General features: G+C 37.7%; 2 protein-coding genes across 4 annotated transcripts in view; one reads left to right on the top strand and one right to left on the bottom strand.

Moving 5' to 3' along the window:
- Nucleotides 1–11,186, top strand: part of LOC103554072 (ras and Rab interactor 1-like) — a 35,987-nt gene extending 24,801 nt beyond the window's left edge. Inside the window, exons 7-9 of the mRNA XM_070609408.1 lie at nucleotides 3,061–3,325; nucleotides 4,128–4,217; nucleotides 10,633–11,186. The gene's annotated coding sequence lies outside the window, so the exon portion shown is untranslated. The remainder of the gene's footprint in view (nucleotides 1–3,060; nucleotides 3,326–4,127; nucleotides 4,218–10,632) is intronic.
- Nucleotides 1,651–24,263, bottom strand: AADAT (aminoadipate aminotransferase). 3 transcript variants are annotated; one of them, XM_008524917.2, is made up of 13 exons: nucleotides 23,706–24,263; nucleotides 22,888–23,056; nucleotides 21,503–21,635; nucleotides 17,908–17,982; nucleotides 13,073–13,282; nucleotides 11,050–11,115; nucleotides 9,642–9,724; nucleotides 9,078–9,174; nucleotides 7,762–7,823; nucleotides 7,430–7,494; nucleotides 6,006–6,112; nucleotides 3,166–3,267; nucleotides 1,651–2,207 (listed from the first exon to the last, which is right to left on the bottom strand). In XM_008524917.2, exons 1-13 carry the CDS (start codon nucleotides 23,770–23,772, stop codon nucleotides 2,166–2,168), a joined length of 1,278 nt encoding a protein of 425 aa, XP_008523139.2. In that variant the 5' UTR covers nucleotides 23,773–24,263; the 3' UTR covers nucleotides 1,651–2,165. The 3 variants fall into 3 exon arrangements, with proteins under 3 accessions (XP_008523139.2, XP_070464181.1, XP_008523140.2); XM_070608080.1 differs by lacking the exon at nucleotides 23,706–24,263 and adding an exon at nucleotides 23,223–23,258; XM_008524918.2 differs by lacking the exon at nucleotides 11,050–11,115 and having other exon boundaries at nucleotides 23,706–24,221.
- Nucleotides 24,264–27,914: the final 3,651 nt, after the last annotated feature.

The raw sequence follows: 27,914 nt of genomic DNA, 5'->3' as shown, positions 1-27,914 counted from the left end.
ACCCTGACACACCTGGCCTGTTGGCATTCAGTTGCAGATAGTGGAAACTACTCTAGCTGGCTTAAGCAAAAAGTGTGATTATTATGTACTCTGTGATTTCCAAAATTGTTGGAATGGCTGAAAAAGGAGATGGAGCTTCCAGGAACAATTTCTATCCAGCAGTTCACTGCTTCTGCCAGAATCAGAAACTCCCAAACCAAGAAGCTGCTTAGTATAAAAGCACAGTGCCTGGCATCTTGCCTTGCTCCCCTCTTAACTCAGTTCTGAATGCAGGTATCTGAATGACAGAACTTAAATCGTACCTGGAACTGTAGCTGCAAGAGCATCTGGAAATGTAGCATTTCATTTCTACAGTGCTCAGAGACACTAGAAGGAAATTCGAATTTGTGCTGAGTGAGCCAATCCACAGTGTCTAACACATTGTGTTAAAGGGTGTAAACATTTTAATACTTCTTGATACACACTGCCAAATTGCTTTCCCAAAAGGTTGAAAAAATTCACAATGGCAACAGCAACAAGTGAGGCTCCAGTTTTCTATGCTTTGCAGTACGAGGTGAAGGTAATCTTACTTGGATGAGATGAACATCGAGTAATAAAGGACAGCCTAATCATCTTGAGTGTTCTCTCGCTCTGTTTTTCTTGGTAGAAACAGATTTCTATGGATTGTGGTTAGGGGTAATCCACTCTTGAAAGATGGGGATTATAAATCAACTTACTCTATGTTGGTCACTTAAAAACAAGGCACTCATTTATACAGTGCTGGCTAAGCAATTCTGGTTATCATTGAGAACTACTGAATAAAGTAAGTGGAAGGCTTATTTTACTTTTGCTTTTATAAATCTCTCCAATTTACACTTTCCTCTTCTCACGATTGATGGAATTGTCAAGTTCCTCATCTCATCCTTCCTCCAGGCCCTGCGTCTCTCCAATCTCTCCTTAAGAACTACCACTGGTTGCCTTAGAAATAGGGATTTGGGTTTGGTGCTGGCTGATTTGAGTTGAGCTATGAGGTGAGATTTTTGCTCAAGAATTTGAACTGCTGGAAAATGTGGCATCTCATCCAGATGCCAGGAAGATAATAACTATGATGGAGATGTTTATATACACCAAAAGGATGACCTAAATGACAATGACATAAACTTCCTAATTCCTTAAAGGAATTTATAACTTTATAATTACTGGATCTTGGAACACTGTGGTAATTTGTTACACAGCCATAGGAAACTAATACAGGGTATTTATGACAACGCTGTCATAACGAGATCCTGTTCTTCTACATATAACATGTATACGCACAGAAAAACATCTAAAGGTTGGATGATAAATGCTGACAGCAGTTATCACTGGGGGGTCAGATAGAGAGTGATTTTGACTTTATTCCTTACGCTTTCAGGGTTGTTTGAAAATTTTAAAATGAGCATATATTACTTCAATAATCTGATGGGAAAAATAAAGATCTGAAAAGGTGGGAGAGAAAAGTCATTAAAAAAGTATATCCTAAGTACCTCAAAGGGGTTTGGATTTAGACTACATAACTAATAAGAATGTTTTTGTAAGTTGTGTAGTAGTATGAAAATACAATGTAGCAAATTTTTCTAAGTCTTTTAATTCTCCTACTTACATAGAATTAATAGATCTGGTGCCTCTAGGTATATTTAATTTCAGAATTTTATTTTAAAGGGATTTCTATGGTATAACATAATGTCTGCGGTGCTCTTACTGAAATCATTTATAACCGCCAAATTCTAACAATTTTTGCAACAAGCTCTCATTGAATTTTCCTGAAAATAGAAAAACTTCACATTTTATACCATTTTGAACTTGGTTTTCTTACATTTTCAAGATAATTTACTGTAAAATGTTAGTTTCAAAAAATTTATGGGAAATTATTAAGTAATTATAGAGTTCTTTACAATAAAATCCAGGATGAAAATAATCTTTTTTAGGTTAAAAATTTATCAAAAGGTATAAGTGGATTACAAGTATATTTTGGCAATCTGATGGATTAAGGACACTTTAAAAGTTATCTAGTTAAATTACTACAGATATGGCACGTTGGATGAAATTTATTCTGAAAGTCTAACACCAATAATCATTTCTTCCTGTTAAAATGTAAAAATAATTTATCTGAAAAATCTATGAATACTATGATGAGTTTGATTTCTTCATAAAGATTCTCTTATAACTTGGGCTAATCTCTGCAAAGCCTAAAATAGAAAAGAGATAAGAATGAATGAAATTAGGATGTTACTCAGGAAAAGTCTGTCATAACTTTAAAAATTCAAATAAAAAGTATCCATCTTAGGTTGAAATAAAGCAATTAGAAGTCATGTTTAACATTGGCTTTATCTGGGGAGGATGCTATCAATATCCATTAGTAGCATATGCAGATATAAGCATGTCAGATTCCTAGGATTTTGTTTTTATTCTTATAGCCCTCAAGATCATCATTTTCTGTTTTCCCCACCACACAAATTATTTTATTTTTCAAATAATTTCTCACCTGCATATGTATTCTATATAATTGCCCAATTCTACTCATGTGTAAAAGCAGAGAGAGCTTATGAAAAGCATGTTGAATGACATGAGAAAGCAGTAAATAAAGAACATACCAAGAACCAATCCATCTGCCAGGATAAGTATAGACTCTCCTCGATGGCATTGTTCCATGTATGGCTTTTCTATTTGGATTCTCAGGCTCACAGTCCTTAGGAACTTTTTTGTTTTTGCTTCTTATTTTTGGTTAAACCTAGACTATGTGATTATTTTAAGAATATTATTCTATTTGACCCTTGCTGATATTTTTTTCTTCAGAGAAAGAGACTAATGGCTATCATGAATTTGTACTTTTGGCTCCTATTAATTCCATGAAGGAAGGAAAGAGGTTTTCTTCATAACATGTTGGTAATCTACCTAACACCCTTCAGTAGGTCTGAAAACTATTCATGAAGACAATAAAATTTAACTCCAACTTGGTCTCATGCATTTGTCTATTTGCTACCATTAAAATGTATCTTTTAGTGGTAATTTGTGACTTTTTAACAAATATTTATTTTTCAGAAACCCAAGAAGACATTAATTAATGTTGTAACTTACAAAATGAACACATGCACCAAAAAATAGAATTGATATCTAGTGTTACTCTGAAGAAAATATTGTACTCACCACATCCATCTCTTCAGGAGAAGCCAGCGAGTAGGACACTCTAAAGTAAGGGCAAGGAGCTGAACTATCAATGAAGAAAACATTTCCAGGAGTTACTAATACCTAAGAGAGTTTATGGAAAAAAGTGAATTACCATTAAAGAAAAACTGAAAAAAAAAAGGTAAATCTAATCTCAGAGTGGGGGAGGACTTTTTAAGTTTAAAAGCAATTAAAGAAATAACAAGGGCAAAATCAGTTTATATAAAAATTGTGTATGTCATACAATAAAGAAAACATAGAAACTCGAAAATGTTTACAATAAATATGGCTACCTCTTCTCCATATATAAAGAATGCACAGAAACTTAGGAAAAAACCTCACTAAAATTCTAACTTTAATGGGCAAAGAGGAGCTTACAAAAGAAATAGAAATGATAATAAACATGAATAAATGTTTAATCTAACTAGAAAAGTCACGTAAGTTCAAACAATGAGACACCATTTTTAAGTTATCAAATTTGGAAGTGATTTTTAAGCTGGGACCTGAAAGATAAGTAGGTGTTAGCCAAGAAGAAAGTAGAGGAAGAGTATTTTAGAGAGGAAGATACTGAGTGTAAAGGCCCTGCGATGGGAAGAAAATTGGTCCCATCAAAGAACTGAAAGAAAGTAAAAAATTTAATACATAAACTGAAGGAAAGACAATGTTAAGTAAATGTGTCAAGACGGAGTGGGAATGACTGCTATTCGTGATGACCACTGTGGCAGACAGCTCACTGTTACAAAGGACATTTCCTCTGCTTCCTGGCATACAAATATATTCTATTCCCCAGTCTCTTTCTAGTTATATGTGACCACGTGACTGAATGCTAGCCAACAGATGTGAAGTCATGTGTGCGAACTTCTAGGCCTGGCCCATAAAAATCTTCCCATGTGTGATCCACCATGCTCTTTCCATTTTGTAACCATCCTGGAATCTGTGTTAAGGTTGAAGAGCAAGAAGATGGAAGGAACCAGGGTCTCTGAATGACTGCTTGGAGTAGAGTTGCCTGCAGATCACATCTTTGAAAATTTTATGTAAGTCAGAAATAAACTGATTATGTTAGTCTTTGAGACTACTATCTAGTACAATTGTGATATTTAAAAGCATTAAGTAACTGCTTGTTGATTCATAGTATAAATCTGGGTACTGTCTGCTAAGATAAGGTGAGTTGCAGTGAAATGATTTGGGATACTCTGGGGAGAAGATTTCAAGGCAGAAGATGGGTTTCTGTGTCCTGATTAACAATCAAATGAAAATCATCATTTCTCCCAATATAGTGGGAAAGTTTGGGGATGTGCTAGAAGCAAGTTGCTATAAGAGAAGGGAGTGGTTATTACCACTCTTTGCAAGAGTGGTTATTACATCTCTTTGCAAGATGACCAAAATCTGGGCCAAGGCAGTGGTGACAAAGTTGGAGGTTAGAAAAAGTAAAGGTATATGCAACAGGATGTTTGGAATAAATGAAGAGGCTGAAAGAACTCCAATAAAATCTGAAGTCTATATCCTTAGCACCCACCTCAGAGATATACACAAATAGCCACTTATGAAATGTTTTTGGTGATAATGGCATTGATAGAAAAGCAAAGAAAATATTAAATGATTGATTTATTAGACTAAAATGTATTTCTTTGAAATGTCAGTTACGTATTTATTAAGTACCTACTATGTGCTGTTAGTAGGATTAGAACAATTAATAGAGCATGAGTCCTGTCTTCAGGTGAGAAGATTAGAGAAGATGAGTGACTTTCCCAGGGAAGCGGAGCTAGCACAGAGGTCCAGTCAGTCGGTTCCCAGGTTTAACCTCGAGACCACCTTGTCTCTTATGGATAAGCATCATGCCTTGCCAACATCAACACAATCTCCTCCTTTGTACTTATTGCTTCAAGACAAAAGTGATCCTAGAAACAGATCTTAGTGCTTACAGAGACAGACAAACATGATAAAGGTATTAATTAATGGAGAAAGGATAATTTATTTGGTAAATTGGAAAGCTACACAGAAAAATATTTAGATTTCTTAGCTTAATCAATGCCCTTGAAAGAAATCTAAGAATTACGATTTAAGTACAAAAGAAGAAAAAAATAACCCAGAAGAAATCCTCTTGGGCTAATTTTAAGTGAAAGAAGCAGGGTACGAACTTATCTGTGTAGTTTTAACCATGCAAAATAATTGCATAGCCCAAATACCAGGTATCTACAAGCTCTTCAAGAAAATATAACACAAATGGTCACAAAATCTGGGTGGTGAAATTATGGGCTATTTAAAAATTTTTCATTATACTTTTATGCGTTTTCCAAGTTTGCTGCCATGAGTATGCTTTATTTTCATAATCAGGAAAAGAAAGTCCTTCTATTCTAAATACTAATGACTACTATTTATTGAGCAGTTACTATGTGCCAGGTATTAGTCTAAGTGCTTTATACATATTAACTCATTGCATATTAACTCATCATAGCAACACTATGAGGGAGGGATTCTTATTATCTCTATTTTACAGACAAAACTCAGAGAGGATAACTTACTCAAAGCCATGCATCCAGTAGGAGGTAAAGCTAGGATTCAAACCCAAGGACTTGTGGCGCAGACGCTGTTCTCTTAGACTCTAAGCCAATCAGTAGCTGAGAAGACTGACTCTATTTCCATTAATTTAGACCAGAAGAATAATTATGTAACCCCCAAATCTATTGTGATTTTAATAATGAGATAACATATCTGACATTAAAACATTATGAGTTGGGGTGGTGGGCCACGATAAACATTTCTTGCCGTTTTTATTTAAGTAAGAAATTAAAGAAAAAGTATAACTTTTCCTCCTGTTTTACCTCATTCTTAAGGGCTTTTTCTTCAATCAGATGTGTTACATCATTAATGCCCTTAATCTTAATCCATAAAAATATTCCACCAGTAGGAACATGCCATTCCGCCAAACCTACAAACAAAAGAAGAGAATAAATATCTTCCAAAGGTGTTTTTGATGATATCGAATATATCACTTAATGACATAATTGCAGTTAATCGAAACTAGGATTTCCAAAAAAGTTTCTTCAGTGATACGCTTTTTTAAAAATATAATTTTAAGAGCCCTTAAAATAGATGTTGTGAGTTTTATTTCAAAAAGCGAGTGAGTGAGAGGGTGTGAGGGAGGGAGGGAGACTCGTGTGTATGTTTATAATTTCAGTCAGTCTCGGGACTGCAAGAAATCAAGCGCTGATGTCTACCTTCCTTAGTTAGAACCAGGCTTAGGACAAATACGGCTCTTTCAGTTTTAGAAGCGGATTCTTCAACTCTTTCTAGATTCTTCCAGTGTTTCAATAAATGCTATCATTTATGTCATAGTTTAGAAGGCCAATGGATTAGAGTTTTTACCAGAATGTAATTAATTATGAAAAGAAGTACTTAAAATTCAAGAACTCCAGGTGCAGTTGTAGGCTTTATATTTCATTGAGTATCAGGATAGAGAAATCAAGAAGGAAGGATAATTATTTTGATTTTAGTTGTCTTTTTTAAAAAAACTTGCTGTTGATTAAAATCTTTTCTTCAACTCCACTATACAAAGTGGTAGAATAGCAGTCTTATAAAAAAAGATAATATTATGTTTTTACCAAGACTTTATAGGGAATAAGATATGAAAGAAATAAGGAACTGATATTTTTTATTTACTATTATTCATACCAAAGAAACTTTTAATGATATAATGAAAGCCATGTAATCCATTTGACATTCTTCCTTAATAGAAAAATTAAATCTAAATGATCCGGCAATCAAATTAGCAATAGATAATATTAGACACATATATGAAGTTAATGATTAGAAGGCAAATAATCTGTAGTGAGAAACCTGCCTTAGATTGTACTATTTGTCTTTATACAGTCTAGTTAGAAAAGGAGTATGTTGTTTGTTTGACAATTCCTCTTTTATTTGGGGCAAAACTTTGAAATAACTAAAACCTTTTGAGTATAGATGTTATATAGCTTTAAGTAAGTTCTCGCTGGTTGATTTTTAGACTAGTTTTTCTTTTTGTAACCACAAATTCTTTGCAGCAGACAGTAGAGATAGGTAGAATTGTGTCAGGGTTTGCAGACTGCTACTTCTGAGATGATTTACAGGGTAACATTTTTCTTGACAAGAATACTCCCGGATCCTTGTTTCTTTCCCCCCAGGATTATTAACAATCCTTTCGACTGTTTATCACCCACTCGTGTAGGTGCTACTGCTCATCCCAGGATGGGATGTAGATTCTGCTCACCACTTAACCACTTGTCTGCAGCTGCCAACAAGGCATCCTTCTGGTTTCTGTAGAATTGAGCAACCCTAGAAGAAGAAAACAACGAAAAGGATGTATTTACTTTATTGATTGCAGAAACTAAAAGGCTCTAGAGTCCAGTCTTTAAAAATCTGTTTTCTGTCTTGACTCAAATGTTGAATGCTTGATAAGGGGATAGAGCATATTTATTTGACCTGTCTGATGGTATACTTGTTACCACTGTGTTCTTTCTTTCATTGTGGAACAATTAAAAAATGAAAATTAGTAAAGTCAAGTCTACTTCTCTGTAAAATATGGAACCTAAAATACAATACCTCTCAACATGAGCCAGGAAGCCCTCTTCTCCCCATTGGCGTAGAAGATGTGATATCAAAAACTAAAAAAGATGACAATAACAAGTGTCATGGTTCATCCTCTAAAATGTGTTTTTTGCCAAGTGTAAAAGCGAGTCACTCTTGGTTATGTATAAACTACCATAAGGAAATATAATAAGCTGAACCAAGCTTTATACAGTCAGTGATTTATAATAAATGTTAATAACAATGACAAGAATGAAAAAGACAACAAATATTTATATAGTACTTGCTATGTGCCAGAAACTATTATAACATGTTAATATATTTTAGCTAATTTAATCTTCATAATAACCTGATTAGGCAGGTTACTATTTCTATTTTACCGATGAGGAAACCAAGGCACAAGGGTTAATTTAACTTTCTTGAGGTCGCACAACTAGTCACAGAGCCTAGATTTCAAGTCAGAATATCCAGCTCCAGATCCATGCCATTAATTACCATACTGTACTGCCTCTCTAAATATAAAAAATATATAGTAGATGTATAAAGTTATGTAATGTATTTGGAGATTATTCTATCTAAAATGGAAGTTCTAAATTTTACCAATGGATAGTGAAGTTTTGTTGATAACAGATACAAGAAATATGGAAAAGTCCCCAACTTGATAAAAGACAGGGACTTCTGCACTTTATAGAATGTACCATATCAAACAAATGTGCTGTTCTACATAAGTTTTTCTATGCATTTTGCGTTGTTAGGAAGCAATTCTATTCTCTCTCTTGATTCTCAAGACTGCATTTGGGATGGATCCATTAATGTCTCAAAGCTTGTGAGGAATTTTTACATTCTCCAGAATTAATTTTACTTTATTTTAATTAAAATACAATCCAACTAATGCTTTTAGGGGAGGTTAGCACATGTGCAATGAAAGCACAGTAAGTCACTGGACTGGTTTGGAATTCTTGTTCCGGTTATAGATCCCAAGACAATGAAGCTCAAGTTGTATCACTTCACCAAACCCAGTTCCATTTTGCTCAGTTCAATAGTTTTTATGGAGTTCCTGGGCTAGATGCTATGGACACAAGATGAATAAGATAGCCCGATTCTCAAGGAGTTTTGTCTATGTCGGAGAATAACACCAGGTTAATTCAATTCTCATTTGTCTTAGAGTAAACCTCTGCAGTGTCGAGTTTTTTAATTCAGTCTGTGTTGGAAACTAGAGATTCAATATCACTGCTTTCCCTCCCTGCTACCTTAACTCAATCTTACTTGCCAACATCTATTTTCTATCTTACCTGATTAAAAAAAAATCCTATTTCCTAAATTGTCCTTACCTGTGCAAAAGTGTTAGGATGCAACGATGAAACTTGTGTGTGTAAAACAATTCTCTCTATCAAGAATTTTGGACCAGTTATAAACCCTATTCTCAACCTACACAAAAGAGAAAAGGAACAACACCAATCTTTTATTAACAATTAATACATGTCACTTTCCTGAATTCATTAGGAAGAGAGTTGTAACCTGGGGGCAAATGGACCTAGACAATTAAAACATTCCGATAAAACTAACTACTACTTCTTTAAAATACAAATTTAAATTTAACTGTACATTTAAAATGTAACCCAAGTCTGACCAAGTATTTCTAAATGTGCTCTTTCATGTATGAAACCAAAACCTGACCTGTCCATCTACAACTTTACATTAATGGCCAAGTTCCTGTGACTACTGGAGATCAATAGAGAGAAAAGGTCAATATTCATATTCATAATTAAACTGGCATTTTAAGACAAGTGGAATACAAGCATCTTAAATGAAAAGAATTGTTTGGACTAGAAGATACTGAGGTACAGTCTCTATCTCTCTTACATCTAGTCGAAGGTAGAGAAACAGGGCCTTACCCAGAGGACAGGACTTTTGAAAAAGAGTCAGCTCTGATGACACGCCCATCAACGTCCATGGAAAGAAATGATGGTACCCAGGACTTGAAATGGAAAAAAAATTACTGTTGCTTTGAGAAGTCTGTTAGTGACTGTGTAACCACTTCATGTAGAGAATAGAGAGGGCACAGATTTGAATCACAGTAGCACAACCAGCTTTTCTGTTACCTTTATCTCAACTCTTTAAAATGGAATAAGAGACAGAGATTCATGTTCTTTTTATTAGTACCTGCCTGTCTTCGTGGCTTGTCTGCCAAAAACACATACAAAGATTTACTCATTTGTTCAAGATGCCATTATTATGAATTTAGGAAAACCTTAACCAGGTCCTCCTTGCCCCAAGGATAGAAATCCAGGATTAACAGATTTAGAGGAAGGATTCAAGAAAACCTAATTTGGATAAGATCAAAACGAAGAGGGCCAGTGGCATTCAGGATTGTTTAGAGACAGAATACTGATCCTTAGAATAACTAGAAAGATTTAAAAAAATGAGAATGAAGATAAGAAATTTATTCAATATGTAATATTGACTTCAATAATAGATGCATACAAGAAAGCAGGCCATGTTCACGTTGAGGGTCGGGTGTAGGTAGGCAGACATGATATTTGGGCAAACCATATAGAAAAATCAAGAGTTTTTGTTTCTTTTCAGTAGGTTTAAAGCGGGAACCAAATCCAAGGATATATTCTCTGCAGTCTTGAGAGCAAATAAAGATAGCATTTGACTTTGAGGAATCAGGCATTGGGAGTCTGTACCACTACTATTGTCTCTTAGGAAACAGTGATCATGAAAAGTGGTGTATATAGTGAGGAGGAAGCTAAAAACCCATTATTCTGCAGGTAAGATCCAGGACCTAAATGACAGGGATGGCAAATAGGTGGCATGCTACTAGTAACACCTTTTCCTATGTCCATAATGGACATCACTAATTGAGCCCTCTTTCTCTTTCAGCTTGAACACAGATTCCAAATCCTTCTCAGACATCATTCCAGTCAGCCACTACCAAGAGACTGAAGTTGACACCCAAGAGGAAACCCAGTTCATCTTGGTATGATGTTTAAGGAGCCATGGACTAGGGTTTGGAGCTCAAGAAGACTATTAGTCCTGACTTACTCTGTTTGCCCAAATGCATGGTACAGAGAGCCAGCTACTATTTTAAAGGCAAATAATTTCTGGAAAAAGCAGCAATACCAGAAGTGAAAAGTACTATTTCCATGATAAAACTGACAGACTAAAAGTTGAAGCAGTGGCAATTTAACAATCATTTATTCAATTTCAATGTAAAAGTGGATTAGCAGCCAGGCTAAAATCAAATGCAGAGCAATACCTTATCTTCTAATTGTGAAATAAGTTCGCATTGTCACTTACCTTGTTGAACTGGAGAAAATAGTAAGGATCATCTTCTATTATGAGGAAATCATATTTTCTTGCAAGCTAAAAAAAGGTTAAAGTAGTATATTTATTTCTTAAGAGCTATTTAAAATTAAAATCATTTGGAATCATAATTCTTTGTCCTCATTCATTCAAGAAGCTACTGAGTTGAAGTGCCTATTGTCTAGACAATGAAGACAAAGAGATAAACAAGGCACTAAAGGCTCTTGTCCTCATGAACTTACATTCTAGTGGGAAAGACAGAACATACATCAGCCAATGGATAATGAACAGAAATATTAGATGGCATTTTAAGGGCGAGCCAGAACATTAAACAGGGTGATGTTTGAGAGAGAGAGAGAAAGAGAAAAGAGAGAGAGAGAGACAGGGTAGCTATTTCAGGTTGAATCACTGGGAAGCTCTTCCTGACAAAGTAACAAGAGGGCTCAGAGGAACAGGAAGGAGCCAGTTGTCCAAATATCAGGAAGAAGATTCCAGACTGAGGGATAAGCAAGAGCAAAGGCCCTTGGGTGAGAAAAAAAAACTTGATATGTTTCAGGGTAAAAAGTAGGCCAGTGGGGCTGCAGCAAGGGGGCTGCAGCCATGATAAGAGATGACAAGGCTTGAGAATAGATGACCGGGTTGCCTAGCTTTGCAAGGCAGATAAAGGAATTTGGATTTTACTTTAATTCCAAAGGGGAAGCCACTGGAGGATTATAAACAGGAGGATCATGAGACTGGCTTTACACTTACATTTCCCCCGGGGAAGGACATGAGTGGATGCTGTGAGAAGAATGAATGGTTAGAGATCAAGAATGGAGTGCAGGAAGGGTCCATTGAGGAAACCGTAGTAGCAGACCAGGGAGGGATGGCGGTGTCTGAGAAGACCGTAATAGTAATGGCAGTAGAGAGAAACAAATGGATTTGGGTAAATTTGTGGGTAGAGTCCACAGAATAGACGGGATGTAGGGGGTTGGTGGGGAAGAGAAACGAAAGAGAGGACTAGAAGGTAATGTTCATGGTGGTACTATTTATGGAGATGGAGAATCTGAGGGGCTGTGGATTGGAGGTTTGAGGTGTGGCTAGATAAAATCAAGGGTTCTATTTGGCCATGTTAAGTCTGAAATGACTATTAGACATTTAAGTTGGCTGTTGGATGCAGAAGTTGGATAGAGAAGTTGGATACAGAAGTCCGAAGTTCAGAGGGGAGGCATTTCCATCACAGAATGGAACTTACAGACATAGAACTGGATGAGGCTGTCTAAGGGGAGTGTGTAAATAAGAAAAGAACTCGGGGCAGAACTCAGGATGTGTGAAAAATTAAGAATAAGACAATATTTTGAACATGTATATATTCAGGAACTGTTTGAAATCTTTCTTATGATTCCAATACACAGGATTAAATTCTATATGGATTAACATGGGTTTGGTACTTATTTTAAAAAGCTATTTATAGTGAAGGCTAGGGGACACAGGGACATAAAAGAGACTTTACAAAAAGGCACATTTCTCTTATTTGTCAAAATTTCTGTATAGCTCAATATGTGTTGATACTTTTAAAAAATGTTTGTGGTGAGAAGCTTAGGCACTGCAGTCAGGTATGTAAAAGAGACTTTACAAAAGGAACATGCCTCTTATTTTTAAAGAATTTCTTTGTAACCTGAAATGACAATGAGTAAGAAAGAGAAGAGACAAGTTGAAAATACAAAAATAAAATAACGAAAATCAAACCTGGGGTCAAATATTAAATAACCTCATAAAATTTAACATCAGGCCAAGAATGCTATTTCTTTTTATGAAAATATCAATTAAAGGGAAAGAAAAATCTCCTAGTTAACAAAGCATGTAGTAATTCCTTATGTTTACATTCTTAGGACCCGTGGCATAGATGACTTCTTTTTATTAAAAACTATCTTCCTTGAAAGCAACAGGCTACTAAGAAAGGGAACTTGGACAGTACACTTCTAAAAAGTCAAAAAGAAACAAGAGCATAGTCACATAACACATTCTTTTAGAATACCTCATAGATTTCCTTTTTGCGGTTCGCTGTGAATGAGTCTCCAGTAGGATTACTGCCATTTGGGATAGTATAAAGAAATTTGGGAGTGTTTTTCTTGGGGTCCTTTGAATCTTCTGGTTTCCATTTGGAAAGTATTTCTCTAAGGGAGTCTGGTATAATCCCATATTCATCACTGGAAACATTAATAATGTTGCAGCCCAGTGGTTGCAGCTGTTGAGCACACAGAGAAAAGAAAGCCCAAGATTCAGATATGATTACAAAATATCAGTGCCGTTGGCTCTTCTTATACTAAGAATGTTATTGTTATACCCTTAAACATACAAACCTGCACTCAGCTCTATGCTCCAGAGGGTTGAGGTTATGTATTCTAATTCTATTGTTGCCCTGGGGTAGATTTCATTATTGTTCAAAAATATCCTCTGTCAAATCCCAGAGGAAGGATTAAACTTCGTTGCTCATATATGTCAGGCTTGGCCATGTGTCTTGCTCTGGTCAATAAATTGTGAGAAATGATATGTGTTTCTTCCAAGCAGAAGCTTTAAAATCCAGCTCGTTTTCTCTATTTTTCTTTTCCCTCTGCTTTAAGACTGGCAAGGTTTCAGATAGAGGCTGCTTCTGTCAACTTGGGGCTTAGGATAAAGATCACATGCAACAGAGCTGCACTTGCTTTGTGGTGAACATGTAGTGGGAAAGAGAAATAGGTCTCTGTAGCCATAAGCCACTGAGATACTGGGGTCATTTGTTATGCAGCATAACCTAGCCTCTTCTGACTGAATTATCTTTATAGTTATAATTAGAACTGGTTTATAGGGTAGGTGTTTATTAATGAATCCTTTTTGACAAAGTAAATTAATCATGTAAAGCATCTGTTATGCTAATACATAAAACAGTTGCAAGCAGAGGTGATATTCGAAATATTTAACAAGAGGCATAGCATGGGCACATCAGATATAGCCAAGGGCTGGAATGGGGGCCTGGAGGCCCCCTGCCATGATATAGTATTAACTCTGCATCATGGCAGGTTCAGGGTGGTCCTAACAGAGGGCCCAAGGAAGCCAGGGTAGTGATGGGGCAGCTGAGGAGGATCAGGGCAGCAGCTCACCAAGCAATGTGGAAAGTATTTCAATACTTAACCAATTGATAAGGTTGAACTGGCAAGTAGTGGCCTTGCTTATAGACATAGTTTAATAAAAACCTTGTGGAATCTCATTTGTGGATGAACATAAAGAAAAAAAATCTGAACTTAAGAAATAAGAATAATTGCGTGAAGTTCTCAGGAAAAAATTTCAAAGGATAAGCAAGCTTTCTATCAGTCAAATAGACTTAAGCACTAAGTGGGAATAATCCAGACCCTACTTATGACATATTTAAAAGTTCGTAGACTTAAAAAGCACATCTATCATGAATAAAACAAATCAATATTGGGCCATGAAATAAACACATATTGCTTATTAGCATCTTTCCTCATAGCTTGGCACACAGTTTCTTTTTGGGGATGTGAAAACATTTGTGCGTGTGTGCATGCATGCTGTTTATGTAGTCTCTGGTTTTCTATTTACAGGCATTATGTAATCTTAAGCCTTAGGAGTTTAGGAAAATAGTTAATAATTAGTATCCAATCATTAAGAAAAAGCAATTATTTTACTTTAGTTTTTTTACTGTGGTAAATAGATGTATAACAAAAAATTTGCCATTTTAGCGATTTTTAAGTGTACAATTCAGTGGCATTAATTACATTCGCTATGTGTGTATTCATCCTCACTATTGATTTCCAAAACTTTTTCATCACGCCAGAGAGAAACTCTGTACCCATTAAGTAGTAACTCCCCATTCTCCTCTACCCCAGACCCGAACCTCTAATCTACTTTCTGTCTCTAGGAATTTGCCTATTCTAGATACTTCATATAAGTGGATTAATAAAATATTTGTCCTTTTGTGACTGGCTTTTTTCAGTTGGCATGTTTTAAAGGTTCATCCATGTTGTAGCATGTATTAGAACTTTGTCTCTTTTAATGCTGAATAATATTCTGTTGCATGTAAATATCACATTTTGTTTATCCATTCATCCATTAATGTACACTTGGCTTGCTTCTGCCTTTTGCCATTGTGAAAAGTGCTGCAATGAACACTTGTGTACAAGTATCTGTTTGATCTCCAGTTTTCAATTCTTTTTGGGTATATAGTAGGAGTGGAATTAACAAGTCACATGGTGATTCTATGTTTAATTTTTTAAGAAAGTGACAAACTGTTTTCTACAGCAGCTATACAATTTTACATTTCTACCAGCAAAGTACAAGTGTTCCAATTTCTCCACATATTCACCAATACTTGCTATTTTCCATTTTCTTAATAATAGCCATCCCAGTAGGTGTGAAGTATTATCACACTACGTTTTTAATTTGCAGTTCTGTAATGACTAATAATGTGGAGCATCTTTTCATGTGCTTATTGCCCATTTGTATATCTTCTTTGGAGAAATGTTTATTCAAGTCCTTTGTCCAGGTTGTTTGTGTTTTTGTTGTTGAGTTGTAGGTCTTTATAAAATACAGATATTAAGCCCTTACTAGCTATATGATTTGCAAATATTTTCTCCCATTCTGTAGGCTTTTTCACTTTCTTAATAATGTCCTTTGATGCACTAGTTTTAATTTTTTTTCTTTTGGTGGGGAAGATTGGCCATGAGTTAACATCTGGTGTCAATCTTTCTCTTTTTGCTTGAGGAAGATTGTCACTGAGCTAACATCTGTGCCAGTCTTCCTCTATTTTGTATGTGGGATGCTGCCACAGCATGGCTTGATGAGCGGTGTGTAGGTCTGTGCCTGGGATCCAAACCCATGAACCCTGGGTGGCTGAAGCAGAGCACCCAAACTTAACCACTACACCACTGGACCAGCCCCTAGTTTTTAATTTTTGATGAAGTCCAATTTATCTATTTTATTTTGTTGTTGTTTGTGTTTTTGGTGTCATATCTAAGAATTTAGTGGCAAATTCTAATTTTAAATTAGTGGCAAAGGCCATGAAGATTTGCCATTATGTTGTCTTCTAAGAGTTTATAGTTTTAGCTCTTACACTTATGTTTTTGATCCATTTTGAGTTAAATTTTTATATGATGTGAGGTGAGGGCCCAGTTTCTTTCTTTTGCATGTGGAAATCCAATTTTCCTAGCACCATTTGTTGAAGAGACTATATTCTTTCCCTACTGAATAGTTTTGGTACCCTTTTCGAAGTCAGTTGGCCACAGATGTATGGGTTTGTTTCTGGACTTTTAATTCTATTCCGTTAGTCTATATGTTTATCCTTATACTAGTACCCCACTGTTTTGATTACTGTAGCTTTGAAGTCAGTTTTGAAATTGGGAAGTTGGAGTCCTCAAACTTTGTTCTTCTTTTTCAAGATTGTTTTGGCTATTTGGGCCCCTTCCAATCCCATGTAGACTTGAGGATTGGCTTGTCTATTTCTGCAAAAAGGCTATTGGAATTTTGATAGGGATTGTGTTGAATCTGTAAATGGCTTTGAGAGTATTGACATGTTAACAATATTAAGCCTTCCAATCCATGAATAGGTTCCATGGACAGGTGATGTCATTCCACTTATTTGGGTCTTCTTTAATGTATTTCAGCAATGTTTTGTAGTTTTTAATAGACAACTCTTTCATTTCCTTTGTTAGATTTATTCCTAGATATTTTATTCTTTTGGATGCTGTTGTAAATGGAATTGTTTTCTTAATTTCCTTTTAAGATTGTTCATTGGAAAAAGAAATTTCTATAATATCAATTTTATCCCTACTTAGGAGTGTTGAGAAAATATGCCTTTCATTAAGACTAGCTAATTGCTTTATATGTTAATTCTTACAAAGATACTATTAAATTAAAAAAAAAGAATCCATGAGGCTAGAATCAATAGAACATAAAGGTCATCTGATTCAATTCCTCTACTCTAAGCTAGAATTACTTTCACAACATTTGTGTTTGGTGGCAGTTGAGAGTAACTTTGAGCACCTGCAATAATGGGCAATGCTTTACCTCCGTAGGAGTCAGGTAAGGCTGATGGTTAGAAAGTCCTCACATTGAGTTGAAATTGTTTCCCTGTAGTTTTCACTCTTTTGTTCTAATTCTGTCCACATAAGGGCATGTGCAAATAAATCCAATTCCTCTGTCCCATGGATAACTTTTATATGTTTGAAGACAATTCTCATGTCTCTGTTGAGTCTTCTCTTTTTGGCGAAAATAGCAGTTTCCATAACCATTCATCATATGATGTGGTTTCCCATTCCCTATTCACTCTGATTATTCTTGTCTAAGTGTGCTCCAGTTTATGTATATATCTATCCTAAAGTATTGTGACCTAAAGCAGCCTAATTTTCAGCACTGTGTTCTGAGCAGTGCACAGCAGAGCCAGGGGATCAGCTTCCTCATTCTGGATATTATAGTCATGTTAATTTAACACTGGAGTGGAAAGTCCTAATTATACTACATTGGTTTACAGTTATATTAAATTGACATATAACATGATTATACTTAGGCATATGGTAATAAAAGATGGTAATGAAAAAATAAGTTTCTGTAAATTGTCACATTTTAAGTGAAATAATAAGAAAACTGGACATGATTTTGCACAACTTAATTTTAGCACCTGTACACTTAGATTTTGTAAAAAGAAATGTATAAAGCAGAGGGTATATTTAACATATTTTGCATAGATCATTTAGGATTCTCCTGTTTACAGATGAAAGATGCTATTTTATTTTTCAGTGCACAGATAATTCTAAAGGTACATTGGTTTCTTCTTATTAGTTATAAGAGACAGAGTTGCTTTTTGTAAAAATGTATACTCACAGCTTGAAGTGTTCCTGGGTAAACAGGTTCATTTATGAGGATATTATCTCCAGGATTAATGATCATTTCAAATGCCTAACAAAAGAAGCATAGGTTAGCTTGGATAGCATTGTTTCCATTATTAGAACTCCCTCTTTTTAAGTTTGAGCTCACTAAGATTCTAGAGAAGGAGTTAGCAAATTTTCTGTAAAGTGCCAGATGGTACCTATTTTGTGGGCCATAGTGTGGCTGTTGCATTGCTTAATGATGGAGATACATTCTGAGAAATGTGTCATTAGGCAATTTCATCCTTGTGTGAACACAACAGAGTGCACTTACACAACCCCAGAAAGTATAGCCTACTACACACCTAGGCCATGTGGTACTAATCTTATGGGACCACTGTCGAATATGTGGTCTGTCACTGACTGAGATGTAGTTCTGTGGCTCATTACTGTACTCATCTCTCCCTCTACAGTGAGAAAGCAGCTATAGACAATATGTAAACCAATGGGTGTGGCTGAGTTCCAATAAAACTCTATTTACAAAATCAGATGAGGCTGGATTTCATTCTCAAGCCATAGTTTGCCAACCTCTATTCTAGAGTAAGATGAAAAATAACATAACTGGTTTGGCTCCTAAAATTTATTTATTCCTTCTTTGAAAATTTATTAAGTATATACTATAAGCCAGGCCTGTGTAAGATGTGGAGATAAAATGATGAGATTATGACATGGTTGTTACCTTCATGGAGCTACTACTTCACTGGGAAAGCTAGATGCTAATCAAATAATTACTCAAATAAATGTATATTTAAAAACAATGATTAGTGCCATTAAGTATAGATGCACAATGTTATAAGAGCTCATTGTAGGAGGACTTGGGCATTCAGGGAATTCAAGGCATTCAGGGAAAGCTTCCTTGAGGAAGTGATGAATTGGTTTGGGGGTAACAATAGGTACATTTTGAGAAACTGAAGGAATTCTGTGGCTTGAAGCAGAGTATCAAGAAGTGAGCAGGGTGAGATCAGAAGTGGGCAGAGACCATACCATGTAGGCATTTGGGTCAAGGGAGGCCAATAAGAATTTTAAGTACAGGGTGGGAAAGGGAGTCACATTATTTGACAAGCATTTTGAGAAAATCCTTCTGGCTGCAATATGAAAGTATAAAAGAGGAGTGAGACTCCATATGGAAAGTTTGGGAAATTTTTAGGATTATTTTGGAAGTTTTTGCTGCAGTCCTGGGGACAGATGAGGGTAGTCTGGTCATGGTGATGATGGTGAAATAGGAGGGAGAACTGAGTGGCATTTAGGAAATCAAAACCAACAGAACATAATTTTGGACTACAGGGGAGTGAGGAAGGAGAGGTGTCAAGAATGATTCCTAGATTTCTGGCTATGGAAGTAGACAGATGGTGGGAGTGGTGCCGTTCACTGAAAAATAGAATCCAAAAGTTGTCCATTTCTGAGGGAGAAGATGATGAGTATGTTTTGGTTTGAGGTGCCTTTGAAACATCCTGTGATGGTGTCAGGTGGACAGATGGACAAATGATTTTGGAAGGAGCTTGGAAGTTACTAGTATATGATTGAGCACATGGTTGTGAATGGAGCTACCCAGGGAGTATATAGATTAAGGGGAGAAGAAGTTTAAGGACTGAGCCTTGATAAACTCCAATAAATAAAGGCGGTGTAGAGGAGGACACTGTGAAGGAAGCAGGGCAGGTGGGCCGGAGGGGAGCTGCCCAAAGTGGTGAGAGAGAGCCAGAGGAGGAGAGTGTTTCCAAAAGAATAGGAAGGCCAACAGTGTTAAAGGATATTTAGAAGTCAGGTGAGACAAGGCTTGACAAATCCCAGGAAATTTTGCAGACAATATTACTCCCACTGACATCAAAAGAGCTGGACAATAGATTTTTCCAGCCTAAATCAAAGGGGTCTATTATGACTAAATCTTACGTAAGTCACAGAATAATCCTTTCTTACCTGTGATGGTTCACAATCCTCAGTTCAAGCCTCTCCTTCCTAGCATTTTAACAACCTACATCTTATGGCAAACAGTATGGCCATTATCAATTGAGATGGAAGATTTGACTTTTGTTTCCTGATTTGGCATAGGATGTTCCATTTACCTTTTCCTTATGAGCTTTTGGTATTTTACGACGAAGAGTGTCCTCCCCTAAAAAGTTTATAATTGATTTGGGCTTTATAGGACCTCCTAGCACCAAACAAATTACTTGGGTGGCGTGTGCCTTATCAATAGACCAAATAAAAACCTAATTACGCACATTTTCCATGTCAATTAGGGGACATGAGAATGTCAAATAGCCTAAATGAAAAGGGAGGGGTGTTTAATATCTGGTAGCACTGTTTAATAGATGTAGATAGAAACACAGGTGCCTAAAATAGCCATCCTGGAGAACAAAATGGAAGAAATATTAAACCAGATTCCCACTAATGCCTCTGTAATAAGCATTCTATAATGAGTTATTGATTTATTTGGCCATCTATGCTATCTCCATTCTTTGATATAACTGATGTTGTGACAGATAAAGAAGAAACTGTCTTGAGCATCTTTCTGGGAAAAAAGTTCATAGTATACCTTCCTAAGAAAAGAATTTCATTGACAAAACTTTTTTCATATTAGTCTATGGAATCACAAATGTTTCTCTTCAAGCAAACTCTTGAATGGTAGCTAACCCTTTTATTTTTCCTAATTGAATACAAAAAGAGGAAGAAAAATTACAAAGATTCTTATTACTTCAATACATTATTCTGTAGTAATAATGTAAGTAAAATTCATTAAAGCTAACCAGATTACAGCTTTCACATTTACATAAAAAAGAAAAACAAAGCTACTCTGGTTTAAGATAAGTAAGAGTAATATTTTAATCTAGATGTGAAGACTGGATATAGAGAATCTTCATCCAGGACTAATTATTAATGAAAAAGAAAAGGAAAAAAACAGATAAAACTGAGAACCATAGGTGAAGTCTCTTTATTTTGGGAACCCCTGAGTTGTGGTTACATCTGTGGAGTTCCTGGAACCTAGGTGAGAGGCAGATGGAATAATTGGGAGAGGGGGAGAGGGAGGGAGAGAGAGAACACGAGAACCTAGAGAGAAGTCAGAGACAGTGACATATACATAGATATAGGGAAGCAGAGCCAAGAGCGAGACAAGGTATAATCAGTGGCGAGCACAGATGATTACATAAGCAGACATGCAAAAGTCTAACATTTCTTCTCAGGAGTATCAGGATCTGCCCTTTAAAGAATTTCAAAATCATATTGAAATGTCATAACTATAGGCATAAATCAAAATGTAACCTGAATCTTTGAGCCAGATGAAATTAAGCAGTGCTCACTAAGCATCTGGTGGGAGTGGAGTACTCGAATCTTGTTTTAATGATTCACATCTCCAGGTCATTGACAACATGATCTATGTTTAAGAAAAGTCAGGTGGGTGAATGTCTTTAAGTTCCCTATTTATAATTCTAAGTAAAGACAAGACAGACTACCAGGAACTCACAAAACACGATCCTCTTGTAGCTAAGTGAGAGATGACTGTTTTTGTGAACCTATTTGATTCTTAAGGTGGGGGTACCCTTTCTTCTCAGTCTTACCTTACAAAGACCGTCTTGGCTGCCAGATGTGACACATATCTCCATTTGTCCTTGGCTGGATGGATAATGGATGGTGGGAGGATTATGCAATCTTATTTGTAACTGTTTCAGCCAGGACAACAGCTCTGGGATTCTAAAGCATAAAATGTATTTTCAAATTTATAGTAGTAAAAAATCATAATAGTAGACAGGAATTAAATGGTAGCTTTATACAAGAAACTTTATAATTCAATTTAAAGATCCTCAAATGCTTTTTGACAATATTAATATTGCTATTTAAAAAAGAAGGAAACAGACTTAGAGATTAAGAAATTCACATAGGGGCTGGCCCGGTGGTGTAGCGGTTAAGTTCATGTGCTTCGGCGGCCCAGGATTAGCTCGTTTGGATCCTGGGTGTGGACCTATACACTGCTCATCAAGCCATGCTGTAGTGAGCATCCCACATAAAAGAACTAGAAGGACTTACAAATAGGATATACAACTATGTACTGGCACTTTGGGGAGAAAAAAAAAAAGAGGAAGATTGGCAACCAATGTTAGCTCAGGGCCAAACTTCCTGAAAAAAAAAAAAAGAAAAAAAAAAGAAATTCACATAAAGTCAATCAGCCAGTGATTAAATAAGCTGAGACTGGACTCTGTATCTTTCTTATTCCAAAGCCTACACTCTTTCTTTTCCACCAGAACATTTACTGCATAATCGATTCTTAGTTCTCCTTAGGAAAATTTCCATAGGCCACCTAGAAGTTCAGGTTCAATAAGTTCTTTCTATCATGGAAAGAAAAGCCTATGTATGTATTACATATAATTCATATATGTATAACATGTATTATATTTCAATATACTTTTCAATCACAGAACCAAGAAGCCTTTAATAATTTACAGACACTCCATAAATTGTCCTTTATCATTGGAAGAAGACCAGCTAAGGAAAGTCTTAAGGTATGTGTTCCAGCTTGCTTTTAAGAAATTAAAGGCATCTGCACTGAGGCCAAATAGCTGCCTGCAACTATTAGGGGAACACAATTATTAGACAATTGCCCTGGGACTTAAAATTGCTGCTTCCTGGATCATCTGTTTCCTCCTCTCTACTAAGCTGCTTCTTTACCTAGCTGTCTCATTTCTTCCAGTCTCAGCTCCAATGGTACTTCCTTCTAGAAGCTTTCTCTGACTAGCCCAGTAGTTTAAGATCTACAAGCAGTTACTGAGGAGTGTTACATATTTAATATCCCTGTTGCTCTCAATTATTCTTTGAAAACTCTTCCCCAAACCTTCCTACCTGTTGTATATGCAGTTAAAAGAGACACAAGTCACTTTGTCACTTTATCAATGGGCCTTAGAATATTGCTTATGAAAATGAACTAACAAAATGATCTGTTGATAACTACCCAGAACTTGGAGAATACTGAAGTGCTTTCTTCATCATCTCTTCATCAAATTCGATGGTCTTTCCATCTTCTAGGGTGACAGCAGCAGTCTTAAAAGGGAACACGTTTGGATTTGGTGCTCCAGGAGCCAAAGAGATGGTGGATTTCGGTATCTTTCCCAATAGCTCAGCTGCAATAAATATGTAAGAGAAGAAGAAATACTTTCATTGAAGACTTTCATAAACAGAGATGGTTCAGTATGTTGTATTATAGTCCATAACACCGTAGAGTTTAACAATTTCTAGTGATAGACTGCTAGTCTAAAATAAACATAAAATAACTTTTTCTGGACCTACCTCACTGGTGGAGGAATGAGGAGCACAGACGTCCAACTAGGTAGGCAGAGTGATCAGGAAGATAAGCAAGGGACCATAACAGAACCCCTCCTTCATTTAGCCCCTACCTGCTTGTCAAGCTTGATGGCTCGCCCTTTTCTCTCTCATTTGCACACTGTGCCGAACCCCCACTCATCTTCCCAGGAAGAGCCTTTCTAGACAGCACGCCCTCTCTCTTCCAAGGATACAACAGCCTGTGTCTCTCTCTATTGCTACTCCTACTACCCTGAGCAGAGAGACCCAATTCCCCGCCTTCCGTTCCAGCCCGAGTGCTGTGCGAACAAGGACTCGGGGCTCTTTTATGTCTGCTTGCAGAGCCTGCATCCCAGGGTGCTCTCACAGGTGAATGAACGACTGCAGCCAGGCGGCAGGAGTCGGCACCGTACTCAGCGGCTCTGGGAGGACACCCGCACCTGGGAGGGAGGCGCCGGCCCCGGGACTCACTCAGGAGTCGGATGGCAGAAGGCTTTCTTGCTGCACTCTGTGCCGTGAGGAACCGTGAGTAATTCATGTCTCGGATACCCAGGCACCAAGCACCGTCTTCAGTAGTTGAAAATTAGAAAAACTAAATGGCTGCGTCTAGTACTGCCTCCGAACTCTAGAAAAGCCACCTGCGTTGTCCCCTCGCTGCGTCTGGGTGCTCCGGCGCGGTGCCGGGGGAGTGCAGCTGAGCCTCCGGCGCTCGGGCTCTGGACCCTGAAAGGGCCTGGGCGGTGGCAAGACTTGCAAAGTCCACCCTCGGAGGCAGGGTTTGCCTGCTCTCCCCAGCCCGCGTCCCGCCCCGCCCCGCAGCCTATCCGCCCATCCCGGCCCGGGTCAGTGCCCGTGCCTCGCGGGGGCGGGGAGGCCCTGGCCCCCCTGCAGGGCCGGGCTCAGATAAAAGCGAGGACTCTGGACCTCGCAGCGGGGAGTCGCAGCAAGAAAGCGTCACGGTTGGCCTGAGCGCTGGCCTGGGCTCTTGCCCAGGGCTGGTGAAGGGGCCCGGAAGGACCCCGCGATGCCAATCCGTGGGTACCATCTGGCGGCGGCTCTGGTCCATTGCAGCCGGCTCGCTAGGCCTCCCGCGCTGGTGTTTACCTGGCCTCTTCTAGCCAAACAGACAGCGCGCTCTCCTCCCCCACCACTGCGGTGTTAAATACTGTCCTTTCGTAAATATAACTATAGGCACTATCTTGGAAGTCACCAAGGCGACCCACATGACTTCTAACATCGCTTTCTCCAAGATCTGAGCATTTTAGAGGGCAGAGTATTGATACAAATTTTTGAAGAATCACTCTGAGGGTCTCTTCAAATTTTAGCGTCTCCCCTCCCCGTGGATTTTCTGACCATTCATTAGGGACTTAGGTTGGAAATGTATCTCCAAAGAGACTCATCTTTTCTTACAGAATAATTCCTCCCGTCACCTCCATTTTTCTCTGTGATTTCTCCTTTCTGAATCACCAAAATGGAATGCACAGGGGGTTCCATGTGAGCACTTAATGAGAAGATTTTGAGATATCTTTTTTTATTCTTAAATGGGCATAAATGTGTCATTTACCTTAAACAAATTCCAAACTGGATTCATTCTGAACATTTCTTGAGTATTTCCTGGATGAGTAGTGACACACTGCCAAATGGCTCTCTAGACAGAAATAGATTGGTCAAGGAGACACTTCTGCTCTTATCAAAGTCCTGGCAACAAAAGGATGAGATAACCCAGTGATATCTTTTTACCAGCAGCTCTGGAAACCCAAGAGGCAATAGAATTCTGTGTTCAGAGACTTCAAGTTGTTTAAATCCCATTTGATGATTTACCAGCTGGGTGTCTTTGGAGGAATTACTTAATCTTTCTGTGCATCAGTTTTCTCACAGGGCTGTTGGCAGGATTAGACAAGAGAATCTCTGATAAGCTCCTCAGCACAGTGGCCTGCACATTGTGAAAGCCCTCCGTGAGTGTTAGCCATTATTATGAGTAGTAAGAATGCTTTCAGCAAACCTTAAGGACTCAGCCTCCAAATATTTTTGGCTAGAGAAACTATTTGGCAACTTTTAAGGCAAATTGTGTCCTTAGTTAATTCATATATGCAACTAAGGATCTTTCTGAGATTGTCTGTTTTAAAAAGGGTTACTCCTGAAAGTTTCTTGAAATTAGCTCAATAAGCTCTGAATACATTTAAATGAGGTATAGACCAGGTTGATTATGAAATGTAACCAGAAATCTGAATGTTACTGGTGACTTCAGCTTCTTTTTTGACTTTGGTTTATGCAATTCCCTCAGATACTTAACACAGACTTACACTTATTTCCTTTGGTGGTAGGAACTTATTTTGTGAAAGGAGTTTGAGTTCTGGGCCAAGGAAAACACTGAAGATGAGGCTTTGCAACCACATTCGTATACAGGTCTGTGATTCTTATAATATTTATTATATTCAGATATTAAAAAAATGCTGAACTAATTTTTGCTCCCTTTCCCATCCGTGGTAACGAAAAATCAAGGAACCAAAACTAACGAGACTTAAAACCATCAAAGCATAGGATGTGGGACAGCGCTGAATTTTCTATTTGGCCTGCCCTGTAGTTGGGTAGGTGAGATGGTCGAGGGTGCTGACTGATTATAAGGTACATGATGATTTAGGCCAGGTAGAGAGGCAGAGAAGTGGCCCATCAGGGCAGACTAATGGAACGCGGGGGACGTGAGGGTTGTGGCTAGAAAATGCAAGGCAGAAAATGGCCATTGTAGTGGGAAAGAGACAGGCAAGGGTTTAGTTGGGGAGAGCTTAGCTCACAATCAGAAGCTGAAAAGTAAAGATAAAACTGATTGCCAGAGAAATCAGACAGACTGGACTTTGAATTTGTCAGGAGAAGGAATTCTGCTGAGGGAGTAAGATGAATGAGCAAGGGTCACAGCTCAGTGCTGCCTTTTTAAAGGCTTGGCTGAGGACTGCCAGAGGATAGAATTAAAGACACCAGATTTTCTGGATTTAATCATTCCTGAACATTCGTAGAATACTTACTCTGCGCGACGAACTGTAATAAATTTAAAAAGATAACTAAGGCAAGTCACTGCTCTGGAAGAGCAAGTGTTTGTCTCTTGAGGGGTTAACAATTTCATGTAATTCAGCATCCAGAGCAGGAGGTACAAGCTGCTTAGGAAAGCAGAGAGAAGGTGCTGATTGTGTCCCACGGACAGAGTTCTCACTTGGGTTAGAAACATAAGCTTCTTGTCCTCTCATCTTCCTCTTATCATGGTGGCCATGCTCACAGTCTGAAATCAAACCGTCACACACACAGGCTAATTGTTGTTCTCTACTACTTTCACTTAAAACTTAGAGGTCACAGTAGGAATACGTTTTCCTCACTTGACAGATTTATCACAGAGCCTTTTCCATAATCTGTGAGGGAATCAAGCTTCAGAACACCAAATTTGTTCAAAGAAATTTTGCCAATGTTCCTAATTTTCATACTTTGGGGCTAGACTGTTGAGCCAGTTTTGAGTGGAAAATGGAGAAGGAAAATGTGTGTATTTATTGGGGAGTGGGTGAGAAAGTATGTTATTATCTCTTGTTGTGTGACAAGTTATCCTAAAACTTAGCGGCTGTGTTAGTCCACTGGGGCAGCCATAACACAAAACTACAGACTGAGCGGCTTAAACAACAGGAATTTATTTTCTCACGGTTCTGGAAGTCCTAGGTTAAGGTGTTGGCAGGGTTGGTTTCTCCTGAGGCCTCTCTGCTTGGCTTGCAGATGGCTGCCTTCTCACTGTGCCCTCACGTGGCCTTTTCTCTGTGTGTGTGAATCCCTGGTGTTTCTCCTTTGCTTATAATGACACGAGTCATACTGAATTAGGGCCCCATCCTAACAGCCTCATCTAACTTTAATGACCTCTTTAAAGGCTCTATCTCTAAATAAGTCACATCGGGGGTAAGGGCTTCAACATAAGAATTTTGGGGGAGACACAATTTGGTCCATAACAGCAGTTAAAACATCAAACATTTATCTCATAATTTCTGTGGGTCGGGAATTCAGGAGCATCTTAGCTGGTGGTTCTGGCTCAGGTTGTCTCAAGAAGTGGCGGTCAAGGTAATGGTCAGGGCTGCAATGATCTCAAAGCTTGCGTGAAACTGGACGGTCTGCTTCCAAAGTGGTTCATTCACATGATGTATTAGTTTCCTAGAGCGGCTGTAAAGAAGTATCAAAAACTGGCTGGCTTAGAACAACAGAAATTTATTGTCTCACAGTTCTGGAGGCTAGAAGAACAAGATCAAGGTGTTAGCAGGATTGGTTTTTTCTGAGAGCTCTGAGGCAAGATCTATTCCATGCCTTTCTCCTAGATTTTGGTGGTCTTCTGCCAATCTTTGACATGTCTTAGCTTGTAGTTACATCACCCTGACCTCTGCCTTTGTCTTCACAGGGAGTTCTCCCTGTGTGCATGTCTCTGTCTGAACTTCCCATTTTCATAAAGATACTAGTCATTATTGGACTGGGGCTTACCTTAAGGATCTCATTTTAACTTGATTACGTCTGTAAAGACTCCATCTTCAGATAAGGTCACACACATTATTAAGTACTTGGGGTTAAGACTAGCGTATCTTTTTTTGAGGAGACACAATTTAGCCCATAACACGTGACTATGGGCAGAAGACCTCTTGCTGGTTATTGGTAGGAGATCCAGTT

The sequence above is a fragment of the Equus przewalskii genome, chromosome 2 (assembly GCF_037783145.1).
Source record: "Equus przewalskii isolate Varuska chromosome 2, EquPr2, whole genome shotgun sequence".
In the NCBI taxonomy this organism is placed as follows: Eukaryota; Metazoa; Chordata; class Mammalia; order Perissodactyla; family Equidae; genus Equus; species Equus przewalskii.
Note: the sequence above shows the minus strand (reverse complement) of the source record. Positions and strands in the feature narration are given on the sequence as shown.

What these genes read in the sequence shown, in the direction of transcription:
- AADAT (XM_008524917.2), bottom strand. Translation starts at nt 23,772, where the DNA reads ATGAATTACTCACGGTTCCTCACGGCACAGAGTGCAGCAAGAAAGCCT. An exon ending in ACCCAGGAACACTTCAAGCT is followed by an intron (nt 13,283 to 17,907) that starts GTGAGTATACAT and finishes TGTGCTCAACAG; the next exon opens with CTGCAACCACTGGGCTGCAA. An exon ending in TCAAAAGTCCTGTCCTCTGG is followed by an intron (nt 9,175 to 9,641) that starts GTAAGGCCCTGT and finishes TCTTTTGTGTAG; the next exon opens with GTTGAGAATAGGGTTTATAA.